General features: G+C 48.5%; 3 protein-coding genes across 13 annotated transcripts in view; 2 read left to right on the forward strand and 1 right to left on the reverse strand.

Moving 5' to 3' along the window:
• Nucleotides 1-2: 2 nt before the first annotated feature.
• Nucleotides 3-2,732, reverse strand: LOC1280538 (ubiquitin carboxyl-terminal hydrolase 46). Its single transcript, XM_061655765.1, has 5 exons — nt 2,591-2,732; nt 2,367-2,447; nt 1,409-2,248; nt 1,184-1,327; nt 3-1,113 (listed from the first exon to the last, which is right to left on the reverse strand). The coding sequence occupies exons 1-5, from the start codon at nt 2,591-2,593 to the stop codon at nt 1,006-1,008; spliced, it is 1,176 nt and encodes a 391-aa protein (XP_061511749.1). The 5' UTR covers nt 2,594-2,732; the 3' UTR covers nt 3-1,005.
• Nucleotides 2,110-7,074, forward strand: LOC1280537 (eukaryotic translation initiation factor 3 subunit B). 2 transcript variants are annotated; one of them, XM_320387.5, is made up of 4 exons: nt 2,110-3,123; nt 3,326-4,872; nt 5,836-6,154; nt 6,240-7,074. In XM_320387.5, the coding sequence occupies exons 1-4, from the start codon at nt 3,033-3,035 to the stop codon at nt 6,332-6,334; spliced, it is 2,052 nt and encodes a 683-aa protein (XP_320387.4). In that variant the 5' UTR covers nt 2,110-3,032; the 3' UTR covers nt 6,335-7,074. The 2 variants fall into 2 exon arrangements, with proteins under 2 accessions (XP_320387.4, XP_061511748.1); XM_061655764.1 differs by having other exon boundaries at nt 2,889-3,123; nt 5,836-7,074.
• Nucleotides 7,075-7,512: 438 nt separating this feature from the next.
• LOC1280536 (kinase D-interacting substrate of 220 kDa) overlaps nt 7,513-21,103 on the forward strand; it is a 31,221-nt gene continuing 17,630 nt past the window's right edge. For 5 of the 10 annotated variants that reach the window (XR_009765950.1, XM_061655775.1, XM_061655776.1 and 2 more), the window contains exon 1: nt 19,457-20,002. Coding sequence is in view for 8 of the 10 variants with exons in the window: in XM_061655775.1 (XP_061511759.1) it covers nt 19,505-20,002 (498 nt within the window). In the remaining 2 variants the exon portion in view is untranslated. Of the gene's footprint in view, nt 8,602-11,147; nt 11,654-15,229; nt 16,098-19,456; nt 20,003-21,103 lie in introns of those variants that run through there. The other 5 variants (XM_061655777.1, XM_061655778.1, XM_061655783.1 and 2 more) reach the window with 4 other exon arrangements.

The raw sequence follows: 21,103 nt of genomic DNA on the forward strand, positions 1-21,103 counted from the left end.
CATTATTTGAACAGTTGGTTGGTACTTGTTACCATTTTATTAGAAGTGTTCCTATCATTATTGGCATTTTCCACACTTGGCGGAACTGTTTCTTCTCCCCTCGTCCGCTAGGCAAGATGCGCATCATTCCTTCTTCACCTTCTCTGCACAGAGTTTCTAGTTCAAAGTGGAGTTTTCCCTTCCTGCAGCTTTCTCCTTCTATTCTTCGTCTTCGTCTTCATCTAACGGTGCCTTAGTGTAAAGAAAATGTATCATGTTTGGTAGTAATGTATTTTTGCTCGATTCCAAATCGATCCTACACTCTCCAGTGTCCTGCTTATCCTTCTTTTAACACGGTTCAGGCGCTACAGCTGCTGAGGATGGCCTTGTTTTCACACAGTTACCATGACAACCATGGTCCCAGAAACGAGTTAAACTTGATTGTTTACGGAAAAACAAAACCCAGCGATTCCTTCGATGGCTGAGCCATCGTTCCGCGCTGTCCTGTAGCGCAAAAAGAATAGGTTTGATTACTACGCTCGTATTGTACGGGCCTCCTCGCTACACAGAAAGAATAGAGCTTGCTCTTGCGTCCTACTTGCTAAATTCCTCTCCTTTCCCGTTAAGCAATAACAATAAGAATCACATTAAAATTCATACAACTGAGCGAAACGTTAAGCGCTCCGAAGCCCGGGCCGACGATGCGCAAAGAGAAGCCGCAAGCGCACTGTCTCCTCGATACGCTCCGCCTTCTCTACCTTTCCCCACAGCTTTGTACATTCTCTTTCGCCTTCGCTTGCCCGTGCTCGACACTACATAATATAATGATATATTACACATCTGCTACACAATAAATAAATAAACAAAATTAAATTCACTAACATAACCACTAACTGCTGAGTGTGAAAGCGTTCGCGCTCCACATGCTCGCGTAAACCATCCAGCATGCTAATACCAAGGGGGCATGTTACCAAGGAGTACCAGGAAACATGCCACAAACTGTGAGCAGCAAACGGCTGGCTTATTCTACGCACAATCCCGCGACTGGTAGAACAGAATGTAACCCGTTTCCGAAGACTTTTGTATGTCCGATGTCAACCCGTAAAAGTCCTCGATGGTGGAAGCTTCAATTTTCTGCACATGGAAAAGAGGGAAGATTCATTAGAAATTGTAAAGGAAGGGAAATTTCCTGTCGCTGACTTACATCAACCATATCGTCGTCAAACAACAGCCAGAAACCGTGACTTTTGACGATGCTAATGTAATGGCCACGGTTGGGGCCCGAGCCGCAGTGTATGACCACCGCCATCAGATCGTACAGCCGGTCCGGATTGACCGCATCGTCGGACTGCGGGGGGAAATAAAACAATGATTTAAATTATACCATCCCTAATTTGGGAATGTTTTTCCCCATCCCCAACCCACATACCGTATTGAACAATCGCAGCTCGAGCGGGAACACGACCCGGTGCGAAACCTTGATGTGCCGGTTGTACTGCTCCATGTACTTGAACCGCTTCAGATGGAGGGCCAGTATCATGGGCAGCTTCTTCACGCGCATTCGCTTCTGCGCCTCCTGGTAGCTGCAGCAGTTATCACATTTGAATTTGTTATCGCTGCACAGCGTCTCGGTGTTGCTGAAGCAGCGCAAGCAGTGCGTGATGCTGGTGTTCTGGTCCACGTCCACCTGGAGGTCGAAAAAGTTCTCATCCTTGCTGCTGACCGTTTCGCAGTTGAGGCAGCGCGTCTCGCTCGTCAGTATGCCCTGGAAGATTTCGTGCACCCAGGTCGGCTCGGTGTTGCCGCTGTTGCTGCCGCCGCCATTGCCCCCGTTGAGGCCACCGTTCAGGTCCGGCCCGTTCGCCGCTGTGCCAGTGCCGTTCGCCATCCCGTTGCCACTGCTGCCTTTGCCGCCGGCACTGCCACCACCACCACCGCTACCACCCCCTGCCTTTGCCTGGTTGCGTTCCGCGAGTATAATTTCGTTGATGTGGTTGATGAGAAAGTTAAGGAACTCGTGCGCATCCTGCTGCATGTAGTTGTCAAACTCTTCCTTCTCCTTGCGCAGCCGGGCGATAAACTTTTTCGGCGCTATCGAGCCGACCTTCTTCTTCTGCGTCGCGATACTGTAGAACAGGTCGGCCAGGCAGGAGAGGAGCGTCTCCTTCGTGCGCCGGTTCTTCGCCTTGTACTCTAGCACCTTCTCCCGGAACGGGCGGCAGAAGTAGAGCGCCTGCAGGACCGAGTTGCTGTAGCAGGTGTTGCCGAACTGGAAACAGCATTGAGAACCGGATTTGAGTCAGTGTGTGTGTGTGTGTTGTGATGGAATGTGAAACTAGTCAGTGGACACTCCCTGGAGAGGGGAGCACGGGCGGACAAATACTCACATTGACCAGTCCGAAGTAATGCTCGTTCGGAGGGAACTGGTCTGACCCGATGTCACGCTCGAGTTGGGAAATGTTGGCACCCTGCAGGGGGAAGAAAGAGCGAGCAAAAGGTGAATTCAATGTTACGGCACGGGTCCCACCAACCAGTCCCCCTCAGAGAGGGGGGACCGACCATCACCAGTTTTGCCGATGCAAAATGACCAAACAACAACAACGTCACTCACCATCCTCTTCCAGTAAGATGCACCATTAAAACACCCTATTCTTGCTGCAGGCACGTCACGTCAAGAGGATCCAGGAGCACACGGGAAGCCGATTCAACAAAAGCAAGCCTGTTCTGTCCAGCTTAATATGTGTTTTTCTTTTTTCGCACGCAAACTGTTTGCCAGAGGAAATTTCCAGCGCCTTTCGGAAGGGGGAATGAAGTTTTTTCCCTGTTCAGGGCTGCCTCGCAACCGTGTTTGACGTGTGTGACAGCTGCGCAGCTGTCGCTGGTTGGCAGCTGTCAAGCGGGCTCGCCCGCCCGTGTGCTGCCAACTGTGCGGAAACAGAATAGCGGCGTTTTCTTTTCATTCCTTTCCGGTCTTCCTGTCAAACGTCGCGAAATTTTGCCTGCCCGATCGCTCCGAATTTTCGCTACTGCAGACGCACCCGAGGCAGCCAAGGATGGCCAAAAAGAAGGGAGAAGACCAGGACTTTGAGGAGGAGCCCAACTTTGACGATCCGGAGGGATTCGTGGACGATGTATCGGACGAGGGTAAGTGCTTGCCGCAAGTGGGTGCACCCGCCAGCGCACTGTCATCGTCATCATCGTTGATGCTGTGAGGGGGGTGGGGGGGGGGGGGGGCGATTGGTGTGTTGGTGTTGGTGGGCTACGTGTGAAGGCAGCTTCCATCTTCAGCCGCCCGGTGAAGAAATTGTCCTACAGCCAAGCACTCGACAACTTCTTTTTTTTCCAGAACTGCTGGGAGACTTCCTGCGGCAAAAGCCGTGCGAATCGGATGGCGTAGAGAATGTGATTGTCGTGGACAACATTCCGGTCGTCGGTGCGGCCCGCTTCCCCAAGCTGAAGGGCATCATCGAGAAGATCTTCAAGAATGCCGGCACGATCGTGAACGTCCACTACCCGAAGGACGAGGAGGACAACACCAAGGGGTACGCGTTCGTCGAGTACAAGAACCAGGAGAGTGCGGAGGAGGCGGTCAAGTCGCTGAACAACTACCGGCTGGACAAGCACTACACGCTGCTGGTGAACCGGTTCGCCGACTTCCAGAAGTACTCGGACATCCCGAAGGAATGGTCCCCGCCCCAGCCGCAACCGTACAAGGTGCAGAACGACCTGTACAACTTCCTGCTGGAGGCGGACGCCCAGGACCAGTTCTGCGTGGTGTCGGAAACGGTGCCCGGCTCGGTGCAGGTACAGTTCTGCCAGAACACGCAGCCGGAACCGACGGAGCTGCTCAAGCGCGAGCGGTTCACTGACACGTACGTCAAGTGGTCCCCGAAGGGTACGTACATCGTGACGTTCCACAAGCAGGGTGTCGTCGTGTGGGGCGGCTCGAGCTTCGTCAAGGTGAACAAGTTCGCGCACAGCAACGCACAGTTCGTGGACATTTCGCCCTGCGAGCAGTACCTGGTGACGTACGGCCCGAACGGCCAGAAGATCGTCATCTGGGACATTCGCACCGGGGCGGAGAAGCGTACGTTCGTGTCGGACGGCATGTCGAACGCGTCCATGCTGCGCTGGTCGCACGATGACCGGTACGTGGCCCGGCTGGTCGACAGCCAGATCCAGATCTACGACACGACCACCTTCTTCCTGCTCGACATGAAGTCGATCCGGGTGGAGGGCATCCGCAACTTCAGCTGGTCGCCGACCGACAACATCATCGCCTACTGGGTCGCGGAGGAGGTGGACGTGCCGGCGAAGGTGACGCTGATGGCGATCCCGAAGAAGACGGAGCTGCGCACGAAGAACCTGTTCAACGTGGCCGACTGCAAGATCCACTGGCAGAAGTCGGGCGACTACCTGTGCGTGAAGGTGGACCGGTTCTCCAAGTCGAAGAAGGAGAAGAAGGACAAGAAGGACTCGGACGTGAAGTTCCTCGGCATGTTCTACAACTTTGAGATATTCCACATGCGCGAGAAGGACATACCGGTGGATTCGGTCGAGGTGAAGGAAACGATCCTGGCGTTCGCCTGGGAGCCGGTCGGCTCGAAGTTCTCCATCATCCACGGCGAGCCGTCGTCCGCCAACGTGAGCTTCTACGAGACGAACAAGGGCCAGGAGCCGGTGCTGGTGAAGAAGCTGGAGAAGAAGGTGTGCGGCCACCTGTTCTGGTCGCCCCGGGGACAGTTTATCGTGCTGGCCAACCTGCAGATGGGCACGTTCGAGTTTGTCGACACGAACGATTTCAGCATCATGAAGACGGGCGACCACTACCGTGCCTCGGAGGTGGAGTGGGACCCGACCGGTCGGTACGTCGTGACGGGCACTTCCGGAAAGGTAGGTTTGATTTCCATTTCTTTCAATTGCCAAATGCGGAGGACCCATTAGGGAACTATTTTTGAAAATTATTCCGTCAATAGTTTCCTTAGTTTAGCCTCCAATAGCGTAATTAGTGGAGTAAGTCATTCGTCAATGCGCTTGTTTGGCGCATTATGCACGATGCTTGTTCTGCACATGTATTTATTACCATTTCTTATTCAAAAACTGTTGTGGCAAAGACATAGTTGTCTTAATTATCGCGCACTTCATCCGGAGGGCCCATTAGGCAACTGTTCTTGCAAATAATCCCATCGAACGTTTCCTTAGTTTACCCTCCAAAAGCGAGCTAGTTGAGCAAGTAATTCATCAATGCGTGTACTTGCGCATGATGTACCATGCTTGGTCTGCACATATATTTAATAAGAATCTATTTTCAATTCGAAAGCTGGTGTGGCAAGGACAAAGTTGAAATCATTGACGTGTATATCTACCGGAGGGCCCATTAGGCAACTGTTCTTGATGCAATCCTATCGAACGTTTCCTTAGTTTACCCTCCAATATCATATTAGCTGAGCAAACCGGGTTTTTAACCATTCCTTGATGCGTTTTTATTTGCGTATTAGGTACGATGTTTGTTCTGCACATTGGTTAAAGCGTTATTCTCTACCAGCTTTGGATAATAACTGAGTCATAGAGCGACAAGGGAAATGAAATTCAAATAATTCAATTGTTTTTAAACCGGAGGGCCCATTAGGCAACTGTTCTTGCTAATAATCCCATCGAACGTTTCCTTAGTTTACCCTCCAAAAGCGAAGTAATTGAGCAAGTAGTACTTCTACCAACTGCGTCATGCGTTCGTTTGCGCACTGGGACGATGCTTGTTCTGTACATAATTATAATTATTTTGTGTGAAAGAACCCCACAATATCCGATCTTTACTTACCTTTGTATGCTGATTTCACTTTCCCTTCCTCTCCCCAGGCTAAGGAAGACCAGGGCTACTACATGTGGTCATTCCAGGGGCGCATACTGAAGCGCGTCAATCTAAAGAACTTCATGCTGTTCCTGTGGCGGCCGCGCCCACCGACCCTGCTGTCGGACGCCAAGCAGAAGGAGATTCTCAAGAACCTCAAGAAGTACTACTCGCAGTTCGAGAGCAAGGACCGTTTGCGTATGACGCGCGCATCCAAGGAGCTGATCGAGAAGCGTGCCAAGCTGCGCGAGCAGTTCACCGAGTACCGATCGAAGCGCGTCAAGGAGTGGGAGGACCAGAAGAAGCGTCGCATGCAGTTGCGAAACAGTACGTACCGTTTGAGGGCCATTTTCCCTCTATGCAGAGTAGTGTCTAATGGATGGATTTCTCTCTCATTGCTTTCCTCTTTCAGACGTCGACACAGATACGCTGGAGGCTGATCCAGATAATGTAGAGGAGGAAATTGTTGAAATACTTGTACGTGAAGATACCACCGTCATCGAGTAATCCGTAGAAGGCAACCCCAACATCCTCGTCGTTCGGCGTGGTGTGTTTCGGTGGCGTATGTAAGCAAACCGCCGTCAACATTCGACCCTTGCGCTGGTGTGACCGCTGCTTTCGTACCGGGGAGCGCTGTCACACGTTCGGGGATCTTTTACTGCGGTGGGAGGTACGCAACAAGCGACGGAAGAAAGGAAGAGAGTGAAAAGAGAGGGTGGTTGGGGAGGACAGCAAATTCCATACACGCCGCGCACACAGCCTCCGCGCAACATTTGCTTTAACATTTTATAGACCCGACCAACGCAAGATCCTGTTCCTCGGGCAACGCAGCTAGCAAAAGGATACGGTTACAGTGTGTGTGTGTGTGTGTGCGTGCGTGTGTGTGCATCATTTGGAGCGAGCTCCTGAATGTGCACACGTGTTGTTTCCCGGCGAGAAAAGGAGGCTTTCGTTCAATGGTGTATGGGAAGATCCGGTTCATAGCAGACAATTGCAGTTGCAAAGTGACATTTTGAGGCAACTTCTGCAATCATCATCGTCATCGGGCAGTAGTCGTACAGCTTGTGTGCCGTTAGAATACCATCAATTCCGGTTCTATTTCGAAGTAGAGTAACTAAACCTATTCCTCAAGTAAGGTAATCGTGTACGTACCGTTCAGTAAAATCGAAAAAAGCGTACTATTAAACAGTATGATCATTAATAAATATAATATGCTATTGTACGATACATCATTGGACGGAACAGAATATTATGCCGTTTGTGAACGATGGGTAAAATTGATCCGAAATCTATCTAGAATTTATATCACTGGCATGATTGGGAGACAGAGTTCTATTCGAGAATTTTGTCAGCGATTAATTGCTCCAAAAATAATTACCTTAACGATTTTGGAACATTATTCAAATTTATTACAAATTTTGAAAAATCGTGAAAAATTCGGAAATTGACCCAAATATTAACTCATAAATCGTTCATACGCAAGAACCGAAATTAGTAATGTAATTTGTAGTTGCTTTAAACAACAAATACAAAATTTCAACAGAAGTCATTGCACGAAATGTCACTGCAAATGTCCTACCATCGTCTCCCGGCGCACGCTGTTGTGCAACGGGGGAACGATCGGTTGCGTTGACGAAAATAACACAACAAACACACGCACACACGCACACACGCACACACCAGAGCACACATTCTGACGTCGCTTCACCACACACGCTCATGTGCTGCTGCTGCTTCAACTCGTGTGGTGGTGGTGCGTCTTTAGCCCCGTTTTGCACGCTGTTTTCGTTGCGTTTTTCTTCGCCAAAAAAGTGTCGCTGTGGATATTCCGTTCCAAAAGAGTCAATACTCCACATGCTCTAAGCGCATCTAGCGGGCGCGGAACACTGTGTGCGGGACACATGGTGTGCATATTGTTCTTCCCCACTCACGCGCTCTCCCCCGCCGGTGCTCGCTTCCCATCGCATTCGTCTATGTTGCCGTGCCACAGGCAAGAACAACGTCGCGATAAAAGCGAAGCTGGACGCAACAGCCAGTAGTGCTGTGTGCGTTTGCAGTGTGCGGCCCTAGCAGCTAAAAGGGAGCAAAGCCATCAGCCCTCAGCACAAGCAGTGTGGTGTTGTTATATCCTTTCCGGATTAGGTGCGGGTGCGTGTGTGTGTATGTGTGCGTTGTGCAAGATTTGTGATGCATCACGGGGCAGCGAAGAGATCTAGTTGGCTGTGTGCTTGTTGTGTAGTGCCGTAAACACCCGTACGCCGCCCGGGGGTGACATCCGGAAAGAAAGTGCTCCGTTTTAGTTACTGTTTGATCTATATTAGAACGCAAACGCTGAAGCTTAAGGCGAAAAAGTGTCGTACAAACGGGTGTGAGTGAGTGTGTGTGTGTGTGTGTTGGATGAAAATTTGCTGGCCAAATGTTCCCGTAACCTTGGGCGAGTGCAGTGGTGGAAGGAAAGCAAGGCAATTGCATTTCCAACAAGGACGTCAAGTTTGCAAGTGAGTGTCATCACGGTCCGAAGAACGTAATCATCGTCCATGTGGGAAAGAAAGTGTTTCAACTATCAGCGGATATAGCGAGCTCCAGAGCAAACAAAGGGACTGCGGCTGGACCCTTTGGCTGCTTGTGTTTGACAGGGTCACCAGCAGCAGCAGCAGCAGTATTTTTTTCAGATAAGACATACATCCCTCCCCTTCACAACCACACATACACAGCTTGTTGTTTGTTTATACAGAAGATTCCAATTTTGAAGACCCATCCGCATCGGGAAACAGGTGAGTCGGCCAGCAAAACATCTTCCTCACCATGACCATTTTCTTTTCTACCACAGTAGCGCAAATGATGAAGCATTTGTGATCATTTGTTCGCGACAAACACGCTCATTTTCCCTTCATCCCCAAAACCATCATCATGTACGTGACGACAAGAACGGGACACACAAAACCGCTACGGCGGGTACAGTTTTGACGCAAGAATAATACACACGTACAGACACACACACCCGTCCATGGGTTGTTTGCGCGAAGGTTACGCACGCCGCAGATAACGGGTCGTTGCGTGGCGACAATGTTGCTGATGACGCGACCAACCGAACCAGCAGCTGATGATTCCGGTCAGATTCCAGTTTTTGTCTCATCCCTCCCCTGCAGATGAAACAAAAGGTTGCCCTCATAGTAGGCGAGCGACACCACACGTTTGCACTTGACCTTTCGTTCGCCGTGTGAGAAGGTGGCTCCGATTAAAGATGGTTTAATGATATGGTGGTAGAGAGCATTTCTCTTTTTCATCTAAAACCGATTGAATAAGTTATGAATGAGCAAAGTAGGCCCCAACAAGCTGTCAACCATTTGCCCCGTTGGGTGGACACAGATATTCATGATTTCGGGTCTGCTTCCTTTCCCCGTTTTGCTTCTATTAATAGTGACGATCTTCTCGAGCGTGACTGATTTCATTGATTCTTCGTGGGGGCACACTTTGGTGTGTCGCGGTACGTGCATAGAGGAGCCAGCCAGGCAGCATGGGCGAATTCATCCTCGATGTCGGATGGTCGGAGAAAATCGGAGAGCGAGGAACGGTTTGGGCAATATTTAATTAGCAATGTTCGGAAATGCCGGCTCGCTGTTTATTAGTTTTTTGAGCGTACAGAGTGACGACATTCTTGCTTTTCTGAGCACACATTAGGATGATGAGAGGAAAAGGGGGGCACTGCAGCCATGACATTACAGTCATTAAACGCGATGCTCATTAAAGTGTGTCCTGCAGCCGGCAAACTGGTACGACAAACACACACACACACATGTTTGAGGAGTTTGTTTTCGTTCATAAATGATGCGCGGTACATCCTTTGCCTTCCCAACTCTATGTGCAACCCTCTTCCCCCTCGCTGTCCTGTACGCAACAGCATCATCATACGTTAAGCGTGATTTAAACGTTCGCCAGACGCGCGGATGGATGATGTGATTGTTGTTGATTTCCCGTGCCGCTCCGCGCGTGTTCGAGTCCCTGTTTGCTGTGCCGTTGGAATGCGCTGTTGTGGATTAATTTTAGCTTATTGTTTCTCCTTTCGGCACCAATTCGCCACAATTCATCATGTTAAGTGTTTGGGTAAATGAGTTAATTTATAAGGTGTGATGATTGGTGGAAGGGTTTCGTGCGGGAGGTTTGCTGTTGTTAAGCCAGCATTAAAGGGGACTTATACAAAGTATAGATGAGTGTTAGTTTTGTGCTAATATGCTTAAAACAGTATCTGCTTAGTTATATGTAATCAACGAAGAAGGATGATTAAAAGGTTCTAACAATTAGACCAACTACCAACGAAGGAATTAAACGGACCAACGAGGAATTAAAAACAAACGTCTCTACTGACATTGACATTGGTTCGATGGCTTCTGTTTGTGTAACGATTACAGCCGGTGTAAAATACAGGTGTGAGAGGCACCGCTTTTTGCTTCTTCGTCGTCATCGTAACGATCGAAGCACGTGCTCTTGCCTGCATTCTAGCTGCATTGCGTTAGGACGCTATGGAAGGCTTATTTGAACCACGTGATCAACAATAATACTGCCTTTTTTGTTGTTGATGATGGCAAAGAAACACCCGAACATTATACATGAACGTAACGAAACTCAATGGAAGTAAGCTATTCCTCGTAGTTCTCAACGTCACGCATCAAGGAAGCTAACAAACGAGGGCATTAAAATGGGTTTAATTGCACTTGTTGTTAAATTGTAAATCATACTTTATTTACTGTGCGCAATGATTTTTTTAGTTACTAATGTACGAACAAAAATCAACAACAAAAATTGAGCTTGCTTATGTTTAAATGTTCGATTGGCACAAAAACAATCTTCACAATAATTTGGTTATTTTTGTTCTGCATGTACTAAGCATTCCATCGCCTAATCATGCTATATTTATACCTATTTTCCTGATCGCTGAAACCCGGCAGCGCCTCTCGTCTTATCAGCAAAGGGTTAACCAAGCCTCGGCGGTAGTATTGGTGTGTTAGCCCAAAATACTCACCACCATCGTAGGAAGTGCCTCTTGCACGGGTCAAACAGCAGCGAACCATTGCAGCACACTACTTTGTCGCTAATCTCACTTCCTCTCCCCCACACTCTGGGTGCCGAATGACGGCGCCATCGTCATCTGCTCCGTGTGACAGGCTCGTGTGTCCAGGCTCCGTACCCGTGCACTATGATCGCTGCCGCCCGCTTGTCTTGGTGTTGGCGGTGTCTCACAGCGCGTTATTAATCCCCCCTTCCCTCCCCCTCTCACCACCAAGTCCGCTATTAAACGTTGCCCACGGGTTGAGTTTGAGAGACACAGCGCGTCGCGGATGCGGCCGTAGCACTGATAAGAAGCTGCATCAGTCTCCGTCCAGTGGTCCGCCGGGTCGGGTTTGTGCAGCATGACTCGATCCTACACGATCAACGGGCAGACAAGCGATCGGTCTTTTTTTTGTTTATTTAGTATTTAGTTGTGCGTGTATAGTAAATAGTGTTTTAAAGTGTAAAATCCGAACTTGACAACGTTCCTTGCCGAAAACCCTGTTCGAAGGAGCTGTACTACTTGACGACATTTTATTGCTGTTTTGTTACTCTGTGTTTGTGAGGCTGCCAGAACGCCAGCAAGACAAGATGGACCGTCGTCCATTTCTGCGAAACCGAGAGCTGTCGGAGCTGTCCCCACTAACGCAATCAACGCCGGGCCCTAGCCATGCGGCTGTTGCACCGGGCCTGACACGGAACCACTCGTACGGCAGCATCCTGCCATACCTTGGGTTCCTGCGCAACTCGCTGCGGCGGTCCGCTTCCTCCTCCAACCAGGTACACACACACACAGTGCTGCAGGTATTTTCCCGACGGAGGAATGCTCGCTGGCATGCTAATCTCGCCCATCCCATCTTCATCTGTTTACATCTCTCGGCTCGTGCTTGTGCTAACAATCATCTTCCCGGTGCGGCAGCCCCCACACATATGGGGCTTGCACACGCGGTTTGTTTGGAATTTCAGTGTGTGTTGCGTGTTGCCCCCATGGGCCCACAGCACCCGAACGCGACCCGATCGTAGTAGCCGAACGGTGCGGCCTGTGCGGACGGTGTGGCTGTGTGTGCAGCGTGTACGCGGCCACAGCCGACTCGGATGACCTGGCGACTGTTTTACTAGAGACAAATTGTTGTCATTTTGTTTATTCTATGCTACTTTTTAATATTACCAGCATCTCAGGGTATTTGGGGGTTTTTTAATTGCTTTTTTGATTGTTTCATTCTTGCTGAAGCATCATGGCTATGTTCTAATTAAGCGAACAATCACGCCCTAAGTGTAAACAACTCGAATTTTGTTTGTTTACACACGCACACGATAGGTAGGTGTACTGCTGTACCAACTGCTGCTGTGTGTGTGTATGGGTGGTATTGCTAATTTGTGTCAGCGTATGCCTAGCGACCCTGGCTTACTTTGAAATCTGCGTACACCGATCACGACCAAGTAGCCAATAAGCAACGCTCCCTTATCATTCTACTACTAGCGATCCCAATTAAAACGAAGCGTGAAGCGTAAAATTGCTTTTTTATGTCGATTTTTCGAATACTGTGAAAGTTTCTATTCTATCGGCAGCATTTTCCCATGATGTGATGTACCGCCAAAAGCCACGGCACTCAATCATGCGCTTAAGTGTTGCGGTTAAGTATGTCCTTGTGTCCTTTCGGCAAAGCTCCACCGCTTAAGACTCATGACTTTCTCCAGTGCAGATCTCGTGATGTGTGGACACTAGTGATGGGTAAATTTAGCAAAAATCCGGAGTCGACTCCGATCCGACTCCGATAAATTCGGAATCGACTCCGGAAGGCAGGTCCGCGCTGCAATATCCGGAGTCGTTCGGAATCGTCCGGAGTCGTACGGAGTCGCCCGGAGTCGGAGTCATCCGGAGTCGTTCGGAGTCGTTCGGAGTCGTCCAGAGTCGTTCGGAGTCGTCCGGAGTCGTCCGGAGTCGCCCGGAGTCGGAGACGTCCGGAGTCGTTCGGAGTCGTTCGGAGTCGTTCGGAGTAGTCGGAGTCGCCCGGAGTCGTCCGGAGTCGCCCGGAGGCGGAGTCGTCCGGAGTCGTTCGGAGTCGTTCGGAGTCATTCGGAGTCGTCCGGAGTCGCCCGGAGTCGCCCGGAGTTGGAGTCGTTCGGAGTCGTTCGGAGTCATTCGGAGTCGTTCGGAGTCGTCGACTCCGGACGACTCCGGTCGACTCCGGACGACTCCGAACGACTCCGACTCCGGGCGGATCTAGTGGTTTCATTTTGCCGGAGTCGGAATCGAACTAACAATAGTCGGAGTCGGATCGGAGCCGTGGGTGCGCTCCATACAGCACATTACTAGTGGACACCGCCTCGTGTGGGTGTGTGGTTGGATGGTTGGACTGCCTGCTGTTGCCGATACAGAGTTCAATCGATACCGCCATCGATGCTGCTGTTATCAGTTCACGTGTGAGTGGTGCACGAGGAAGCAGGGAGCGGCAACATTTGTTTTATTATTTAAGCTTTTTGTTATTAATATTTAGCTTGTTAAATCTATTACATTTCTAGACTTAATTTCCCAAGATCATTTAGACAGATCATTGAAGATGATTTGTCACTGACCTGTCTGTAATCTTCCTCCAATCATGAACCAACGTAACGTTTACGCGTTATCAACCTGTCATCCTCAAACGTTCTCGTGATACTGTCAGCATGTGCGCGTGTGCGAACCACTTAGTCACTACCGCACAATAATAGTAATAAATCTTACATTAAAGCATCATCCATCCACACTCGCCTGGAAGAGCGAAAAGAAGCACCCTTGACCAAGCGCCGAACCTCCGCGGTGTGTGCCCTTAATTGACTTCCGGATGACTTCCCCTTAACACGGGCTGTGATTGTTTTGTGACCGCCGACGTAGCAGTTCGCCTTTCAATCGATTGCGTATGGGAGGAGGACCATTACTCTACCCCCGTTTGGCTATTATCAGTTACTGTGCAAAAGGGCCGCCTATCAATTTGATTTTATTGAACCGAATGAAAACCGTGTACACTTGATGAGGTAATAGCGGGTAGTGGGTAGGTAGTTGATCAACGTGTGTTAAACACTGTTCAGTGGCAAAGAAATAGCGGGAGAGATACGGAACAGATATGCGGAGACTGAAGATTTCTACTGTTTCCTGGACTATGGGGTAGAGGGAATTGAATCATCCACGTGGTGACAATGTTGCAACATTTCCGGTTCTTCTTTTTTACACGTATAAAGATCCCAAAACAATGTATTTATAACTTGATTTTAATCACGTGCTAGTAATCAATCTGGACCAAAATAATGACTCAATTACACAGTTTGAGGTCCCAAAGTTCACTGACACGATCACGATCACCTGTTGATCGCTGACACAATCACGGCGCTGTCAAGGTCATGTCAAGGTCTGTATTTGAGAGGTCTTGGTTAAACAAAGCTATTACAGAGAGCTGATCTAAAGATTTGCTTCTTAATCAAGAACAGTTTTGCAAAATCTGGGATAACTTTTTAACCATTCATTCACCTCGGCATCTCTTGTATAATCTATAGATGATCCTACATGGTGTGGCATATTAAGTCCGGGAAGTCTCCAAAAGGTCGTCATGATCGCGAAGGTTGTTACGCTACAAAAATTTCTCCTTTTATGATACACATAAAGCCATTTTCTGCAACTTAGACTCCAAAAGAATTCCTGATCTTATTAGCACCTTTCTAGGGGTTGAATCTTCCGAGTCTTGAATCACCCAGCAAAAGTTTACATCATCTCAAACACTTCAATATAGTAACGCTCTATGGCGGTGACTTTGAAGTTCGTTTGAACAGCCAACAGTAAGCAAACAGAACCCACTAAGACCAGCTGAAAGCTCCGTAGATGAAGCACCTATCACACTTTCTTCCGACGTGCTTCCTACCCGCCCGAAACAGCCCAAACCAGGCGCGCGCGCTCGGCCTTGTGTGTCTAGCAGCAAACGCACATTTGTCGCATCTTGAAGATAACGGCGCCAGAAATCAGCTGTGTGTTGCTGGGTTGGAGCATCGGGTCGCTATCTCGGGGTTTGCTCTTGCTACGTTGTCGTAGTGTCTGCTGCTCTGCCCCGTATCATCGTCCGCATCCGAATCATCGCCCAATACCCCAAACACCCCCCTTCCGATGGGGATAGTAATAAAAGAATTTTAATCACGGATACTGGTTGATTCTCGACCGTGGTGCGCGCCCGAGAGCGACAGCTAACTGCTTTGTGCGCGGGTGCGTATATGTGGTAATGTGCGCCACGGGCACCGCCGTTTGCGCGCGCGCTCGGCCGGCGTGTCCCGCGAGCACCCGACCGCGGTTGTGAGAGTGTGTCTCTGTGCCGTGTGTGTGTATATGGCGCTGGTTCGCGATGTGCCATGCTGCTGTTGCTGCTGCTGCTGCCATCGGGCGCGCTCAGTTGACGAATGTTCACACGACCGGTCGCATCGGGTGCGCTCGCGGAGGAAAGTTTTCCGTCGATTTCGTTCGGAGTACGTCGTCGTCGATCAGTATTTCTGATTAGACCTGCTGGCTGGCCGCGGGTACACAAGATCAATTTGGAGAAATCTAGAGTGATGACAACTATTGATCGTTCTTCGTGCGGCTGGTGTTTGTGTGTGGTTTGAAAAAGGCTCAATTGCTTATGACGTCACTGGTAATTTCCAAACGGAGAAGCAGTATCGTCTTGTGAGTACGGTAGTGGAGCTTGTGCTTGTGATGTGTGATGCACAGCGTGCATTAAACTTTGCAGAGTGTTTATACGAAAGAGCCTTCCGAATTGATCATTAAACGATCATTTGTCGACCAATCGCCGCAAGGTTCTGGGAGGAATATTAATGTCCAGAAAAGTGAGAAGACACTCGCAAGCCTGCGCCTAGACAACACACGCACACAACACAGTCTATTGACATCTTCAATGTCATGGGACGTTCAATGTCCCGCTTCCCTCAGTAAACGGTTTGTGTTTATGAATGTGATATATATTGCCATTGAGTGAAAGAGGTTTGCAGTCAACCGGCTAGCTGAAACGTGGCGTGTGGCTTTGCCTGTTCTTTGCACTTTGCACATGTGTGTCGTTCTGGCGCACAAAAGCGGGGCGCGAGTGGTTTTCGGTGTACCGTGCAGTCGACGAACCCGGTGGCGTAGCGTGGCGTGGCCCCGTCAGGCGACAAAATGTTCAAAAGCAAGCATCGTTCCGCCGGCCACGAGCACCATCATCACCATCAGCAGGTAAATATAGATACCGCCCCCCTTACCCGTCGTACGGTTGCATCGATCGCCGCGGCCAGGTAGGGCAGCGCGGAAGGCAATGGGGTGGATCTGATTCACCCACCCTTCTCTCATCTCATTCCTCTTTGATCGAGGTGGAGAATCTTAAATGACAACCAAAAAAATAAAACGAACCAAAACAAACACACAACACAATAAATACTATCCACACAGCGCGCCGGGAAAATGGCGATGGCAAATGGGGGATGTGTGCCATGCTGTTGGGATGGCTTCTTTTTCTTTTTGAAATAAAAAAAGCGATGCTTATCGTTAGACACAGAACCCCGCACTGCTGCCTTTGGAAAGCACAAACGGCACAGGAAATGTGCAACGTAATGCTTTGGAGGTCCACCATGTATTGGGTTCGTGTTCTGGCGAATAGAACACAAAAATGGCACCATACTCTCACTGGCGAACGGCGATGGCGAATCGGCGAAAACGACGGTCACGGGTGTTTTTCGTTCGCAAAAAGATATCACGACACGGCAGGCCACGGGATCGCTTATCAGTACTCGCCGTCGTCCCCCGGAGTAGCCATAAAGAGGCCCTTGTTCGATAGTGACGGTGCTCCGAGCTCTTATCTGACCGGGGTGTCGGGGACAGGGTGAGGACAGGTGACGGAATTCTCCCGTGTTTTGCGCTCATTAGCCAATTAACATGCAACCAGGCCCGAAACACGCGTTTGCTCGTCCGTCATTTATCGCGGGGTTGTTTAATTTGCGAAGATCCCGTGTACGTACACTCGAGAAGAGATCGACTCGTCACGAAAGCGACGGTGTCTGGCATGTGCCACCTAAACGAGTCCCAAAACCCTCCCTTTTAGTGGGGTAAAGCATCATCAGTGTGGTTGCACCTTTTTGCTACACGCCAACTCCCCACTGGTCAGTGTCTCTCATCGCGAAGAGGTCAATAATTCATCGCCCAAGTGGCGTTATCGTACAAGCAGGTGTCGGTGGTGTTAATCTATCTGATTTACAGCCCCAGCTGAAGTGTGCTCAAATCATGCACGATGTCCCCAATGGTTGGACAATTGGACAATAAATTGTCGTTGTCGGTATAGGAGAGCGAGGGACCTCGTGAGAGATTCAATTTATTCTAATCGATGTCCTTTGCCTATTGTGACTGCCATTGACTCAACACTGATCGGGATGGAATGTGCAGCAAGATATTAAATCACCGGCACAACGTTAATGTAATTACTACTTCTCCCTTACGCTCGTGAAGCGGAGGCGTGCGTTTCCTTCGCAATTTTACTGTGCTCTGTTGACTGTTGACGCTGACCTGACGGTGACAAACTCCTCTCCGACTCGCACAATACATGATGCATGATCACTGAAGCATTCCTAGTTAATAAGCCTAGAATAACGAATCTCATCATATCATTTCTTAACTAACAAGTTAATAAATTCAAAAACTTAATTCCCGCGGTGATCGACCGTATGTGTTCTTATTGATTAAATCATTTGATCATGGTAGGGTTTCTGTAGCCATCTTAACGGCACATAACCCATAAAATACATTTCAACAATATTATTGGACCGTTCAATGTTGAATTTGTATTTAAATTTGAAGCTGGGTAATCGATCATTAAAGTAAACATCGATCATTTTCTTACTTAAATACCAAATTCTTAAGCATCCCACATACCATTTCCAAATCCCAATTAAAACAAAAGCCCACAACAATACGCAATCACAAGCGTTCTCATCTCATTAATTTCCCCCAAAAAACGAGAGCATACGATTGTTATCATTTCCTTCTTCGCTCGCCCCGTACAATGCATGATATGTTTCCTAAGTGTACTCTGTCTGCTGTGTCAGATCGGAAATACGAATGTGTAAACCTTAACCCCCCTTGCTGAGTGTGTACGATTTTGGCTCTGCCGACGAGTGTGCCAGCTAGAATGGAGCCTTCAAAATCATTGGTAGCATTATTAGACGTTGCTAACCTGTAGTGATAGGCCGTAGAGCTTCTCCATGCGTGTGGTGATTGTGTGAGCGCTGGTGCCGTGACCAGGATCATGTAGCTCTGTTGGCATCAGCGCTTCAGACACATACATATACACTGCGTTATAGTTAAGTGGTTTAGTGCTCCATGTTAGATGGAGTCTAGTGCTAGGATGTGCTAGAATAGAACAAATAGAGAGTCATTAGTACCTTCTCAGCTTAGATTTGGCCTAGAACTCTAGAAGCATTTACATCCCTAGACATCCCTAAATAGTGTCCATAGTGCTTTGCATTGGTTTATCAGCAAGATTGGATATCGCAAAATTATCTAAAAAAGATCATTTTAATGTAATGTCTCTTACAACAAAAACATCTTCTACTGTTTAATCAAACTTTAGAAGATGCCTATCGGCAATAGTGTACTTAATCGGAAGACATGTCCGATCCTCCTGACTTAATTGGTGTACCCAAAAGAAAACAAAACGACAGTAGTCGTTCGTACTATAAATTCATCATTCTACGAAAAGGTGATCCTATGCTAGCATTCGCCTCTTGCTCGCCTGTTTTTAGCCCTGGCCAGCCGGCAGTGTAGTGTCAGAGGTCCAAATTTACTAATCGGAATGATCGCTTTGTGTGTTCCATTGTTGCCCTTGCCCCAAATTCGTGCGTAACCTGTTTCGCTCGTCCGTTAGTTTCTTCTGGATTCTTCTAAAGTTTTATTTTAGTGCTGATTGCATCTGCATTGCCTTTTAGAAAGAGAGTGTGTGTTTGTGTGTGTGTGTTTTAGGATGACGTTTCCCTGCGGGTTTGAATGCTGCTACCCTCAGACGCTAGCATACATAGAAGCCAAAAGTTTGCCAGAATGCTGCAGTGCAATGCATAACTTTGGAATGATAACATACGATTGTGCCTGAACGATTTTGATTTCTCTGTTCTGTCTGTCTTTGTCTCTTATGCGTCGATTTTGCTGTTTTATTTCCAGACCGTTGTGTTTGTGTTTTCGTTCCGAACACCTTCTCCTCAACCGTGTGTTTCGTTTGTTTGGCTGTGTTAAGAAAAGAAAAAACCGTCCGTTCTCATCTGTTGAGAACGTCTCTGTCCGCAGGAAGATAGAACACCAAACAGAGGATAATAGTACTGGAAATTTGTCATCATCACAGCTGGATCTTTCATCACTCTTGTCTGTCGGTCTGTCTGTCTCTGTGTGTTGTGTACGTCTGTGTTTTCATGCTTATCATGTACGGATGGAGCTAGTTTTCTCATGTGAGGACGCTCCCAGCACAGGAAAGCACTTAAGCTGCAACGCGGTGCGAGAAGCGCATCTCAACTAACGCAATCTTTACGACAATCATATCATCTACTACATTGCAACAGTGATAAAAGCAACTACTTGTCCACCGCTTCCCCATCACCGTCTTTCGTATGGATGGGGACAAGAGCTACGATCACGTGAAGGCTCTGGTGAGCAGCATTCACGGATCCTTTACCGATGCATCCCTACTGGATCGCACGAACAACAACAGCCCGTCCGGGTTACTTACCGCTGCGACTACACCGTCCAGAACACCGTCACCTTCACCGTCACCGTCGCCGGATGTCATCCGGACGACCACGGAGGATGACTCGCAGGCTCAAACGGTCAGCACCATGCCCGCCGACGGACAGGAACGGGCGGCGGCTGACGGTGCCGCCGCACCACCCTCCAGACCAGCGGAGAGCGCGACCTCGGCGCCTGGCAACAGCATCATCGGCAGCACACCGACCCGGCTGCTGCAGCATCGGTTGCGCATACCTTCGCTGGTCGTAACAAGCTCGCTTTCGCCTTACCATCCGGGCAATCTGCTTGCCGCGACCGCCGACCCAGACCATACGACGCCCCGGCGGTTCAGTTTTGCGATCATGAGACGCCATTCCAATACGGTACCTACCTACCTACCTACCTACCTATCTAGAGACATCCCCCGTCACATCCAAGCCGCTCCAAACCGCTCTGTCCGCGTGCTCTGTAGTGCCAACTCCTGGCTAGTTCCGCAAACATGCCCGTCAAACACGTCCCCGTTTGTACCTAGTGTTGTGTTACATTTTCTGCCACATTTCCTCCATCCCGCCTCGCGTGTGTTTTTTCGTGCCATGCCTACCATCATAGTGCTCTGTCGCAGCTCGTTTAGTAACCCTTTTTCGCTCTTTCGCTCTTTCTTGTCCTTTTTCCACGACTTGCGCTGTCACTTGCTCCTGCTATCTCTCTCTCTCCCATCTGTCATGTTCTTTCGGCCACTAACTCTGTGTTCTTCCAAACTATTTTTCCTGTTTCGATCACTTAGTGTGACCTCTTTTTTTACACTTTGTTCGTTCACTTACTTGTGTTTTTTTATTTGTTTTTACGCTTTTGTTTCATTGCCACTAACTATTTCCTTCTTCGGAACGCGTAAACGCGTGTAGCTAAGCGTTTTGAATGTGTTATTATCTTCTTCGATTTTTCCAATTGTTTCAACATGCTGCAACCGATGGCGGCTTCGTGATTGACACTCTGATAATTATAATAGCAAAATGACTTACTTTTACCTTTTCGAATGATGAATTTTTAAATCTTTTATACTGTTTCTTGTACAATGCACCTCACCTGTTTCCCCGTGAAGAGTGCAATATTTATGCAATGTGTATATCTTTGTTAGTGTATGTTAATTTGTTGTAGTGTTTAGCGTAATAAGAAGAAACTAATTATATTCATAGTGTAATTCATTCGTGTTGTTTTAATGTATTTGACTATTTATGTTAGTTTTCTTTTTGTGTTTTCGGTTTATAGTGATGTTTAGAAGTTGCATAGTTGCATTTGTGTGTTTATAATCTGTTAAAATATTCATAGCAGTATTTTACTATTACCTACTTCTCAGGCACAACATATCATTTTATAGTTTTGTTGTTCTATTTTCTTCGAAGTTGATTAGTAATTCTGCCTTTTGGCGAATTCGCTCGAACAACAATGAGTCATTCTAAATTCGATCTATTCCGTCGTTTCTAATC

The sequence above is a fragment of the Anopheles gambiae genome, chromosome 3 (genome assembly GCF_943734735.2).
Source record: "Anopheles gambiae chromosome 3, idAnoGambNW_F1_1, whole genome shotgun sequence".
Classification (NCBI taxonomy): domain Eukaryota; kingdom Metazoa; phylum Arthropoda; class Insecta; order Diptera; family Culicidae; genus Anopheles; species Anopheles gambiae.

Coding starts and splice junctions, on each gene's coding strand:
- LOC1280538 (XM_061655765.1), bottom strand. Junction 2,249..2,366: donor ATTACTTCGGACTGGTCAAT/GTGAGTATTTGT, acceptor TGCTGTTTCCAG/TTCGGCAACACCTGCTACAG. Junction 1,328..1,408: donor AGCTGCGATTGTTCAATACG/GTATGTGGGTTG, acceptor TTCCCCCCGCAG/TCCGACGATGCGGTCAATCC.
- LOC1280537 (XM_061655764.1), top strand. CDS start 3,033: ATGGCCAAAAAGAAGGGAGAAGACCAGGACTTTGAGGAGGAGCCCAAC. Junction 3,124..3,325: donor GGACGATGTATCGGACGAGG/GTAAGTGCTTGC, acceptor TTTTTTTTCCAG/AACTGCTGGGAGACTTCCTG. Junction 4,873..5,835: donor TGACGGGCACTTCCGGAAAG/GTAGGTTTGATT, acceptor TCCTCTCCCCAG/GCTAAGGAAGACCAGGGCTA.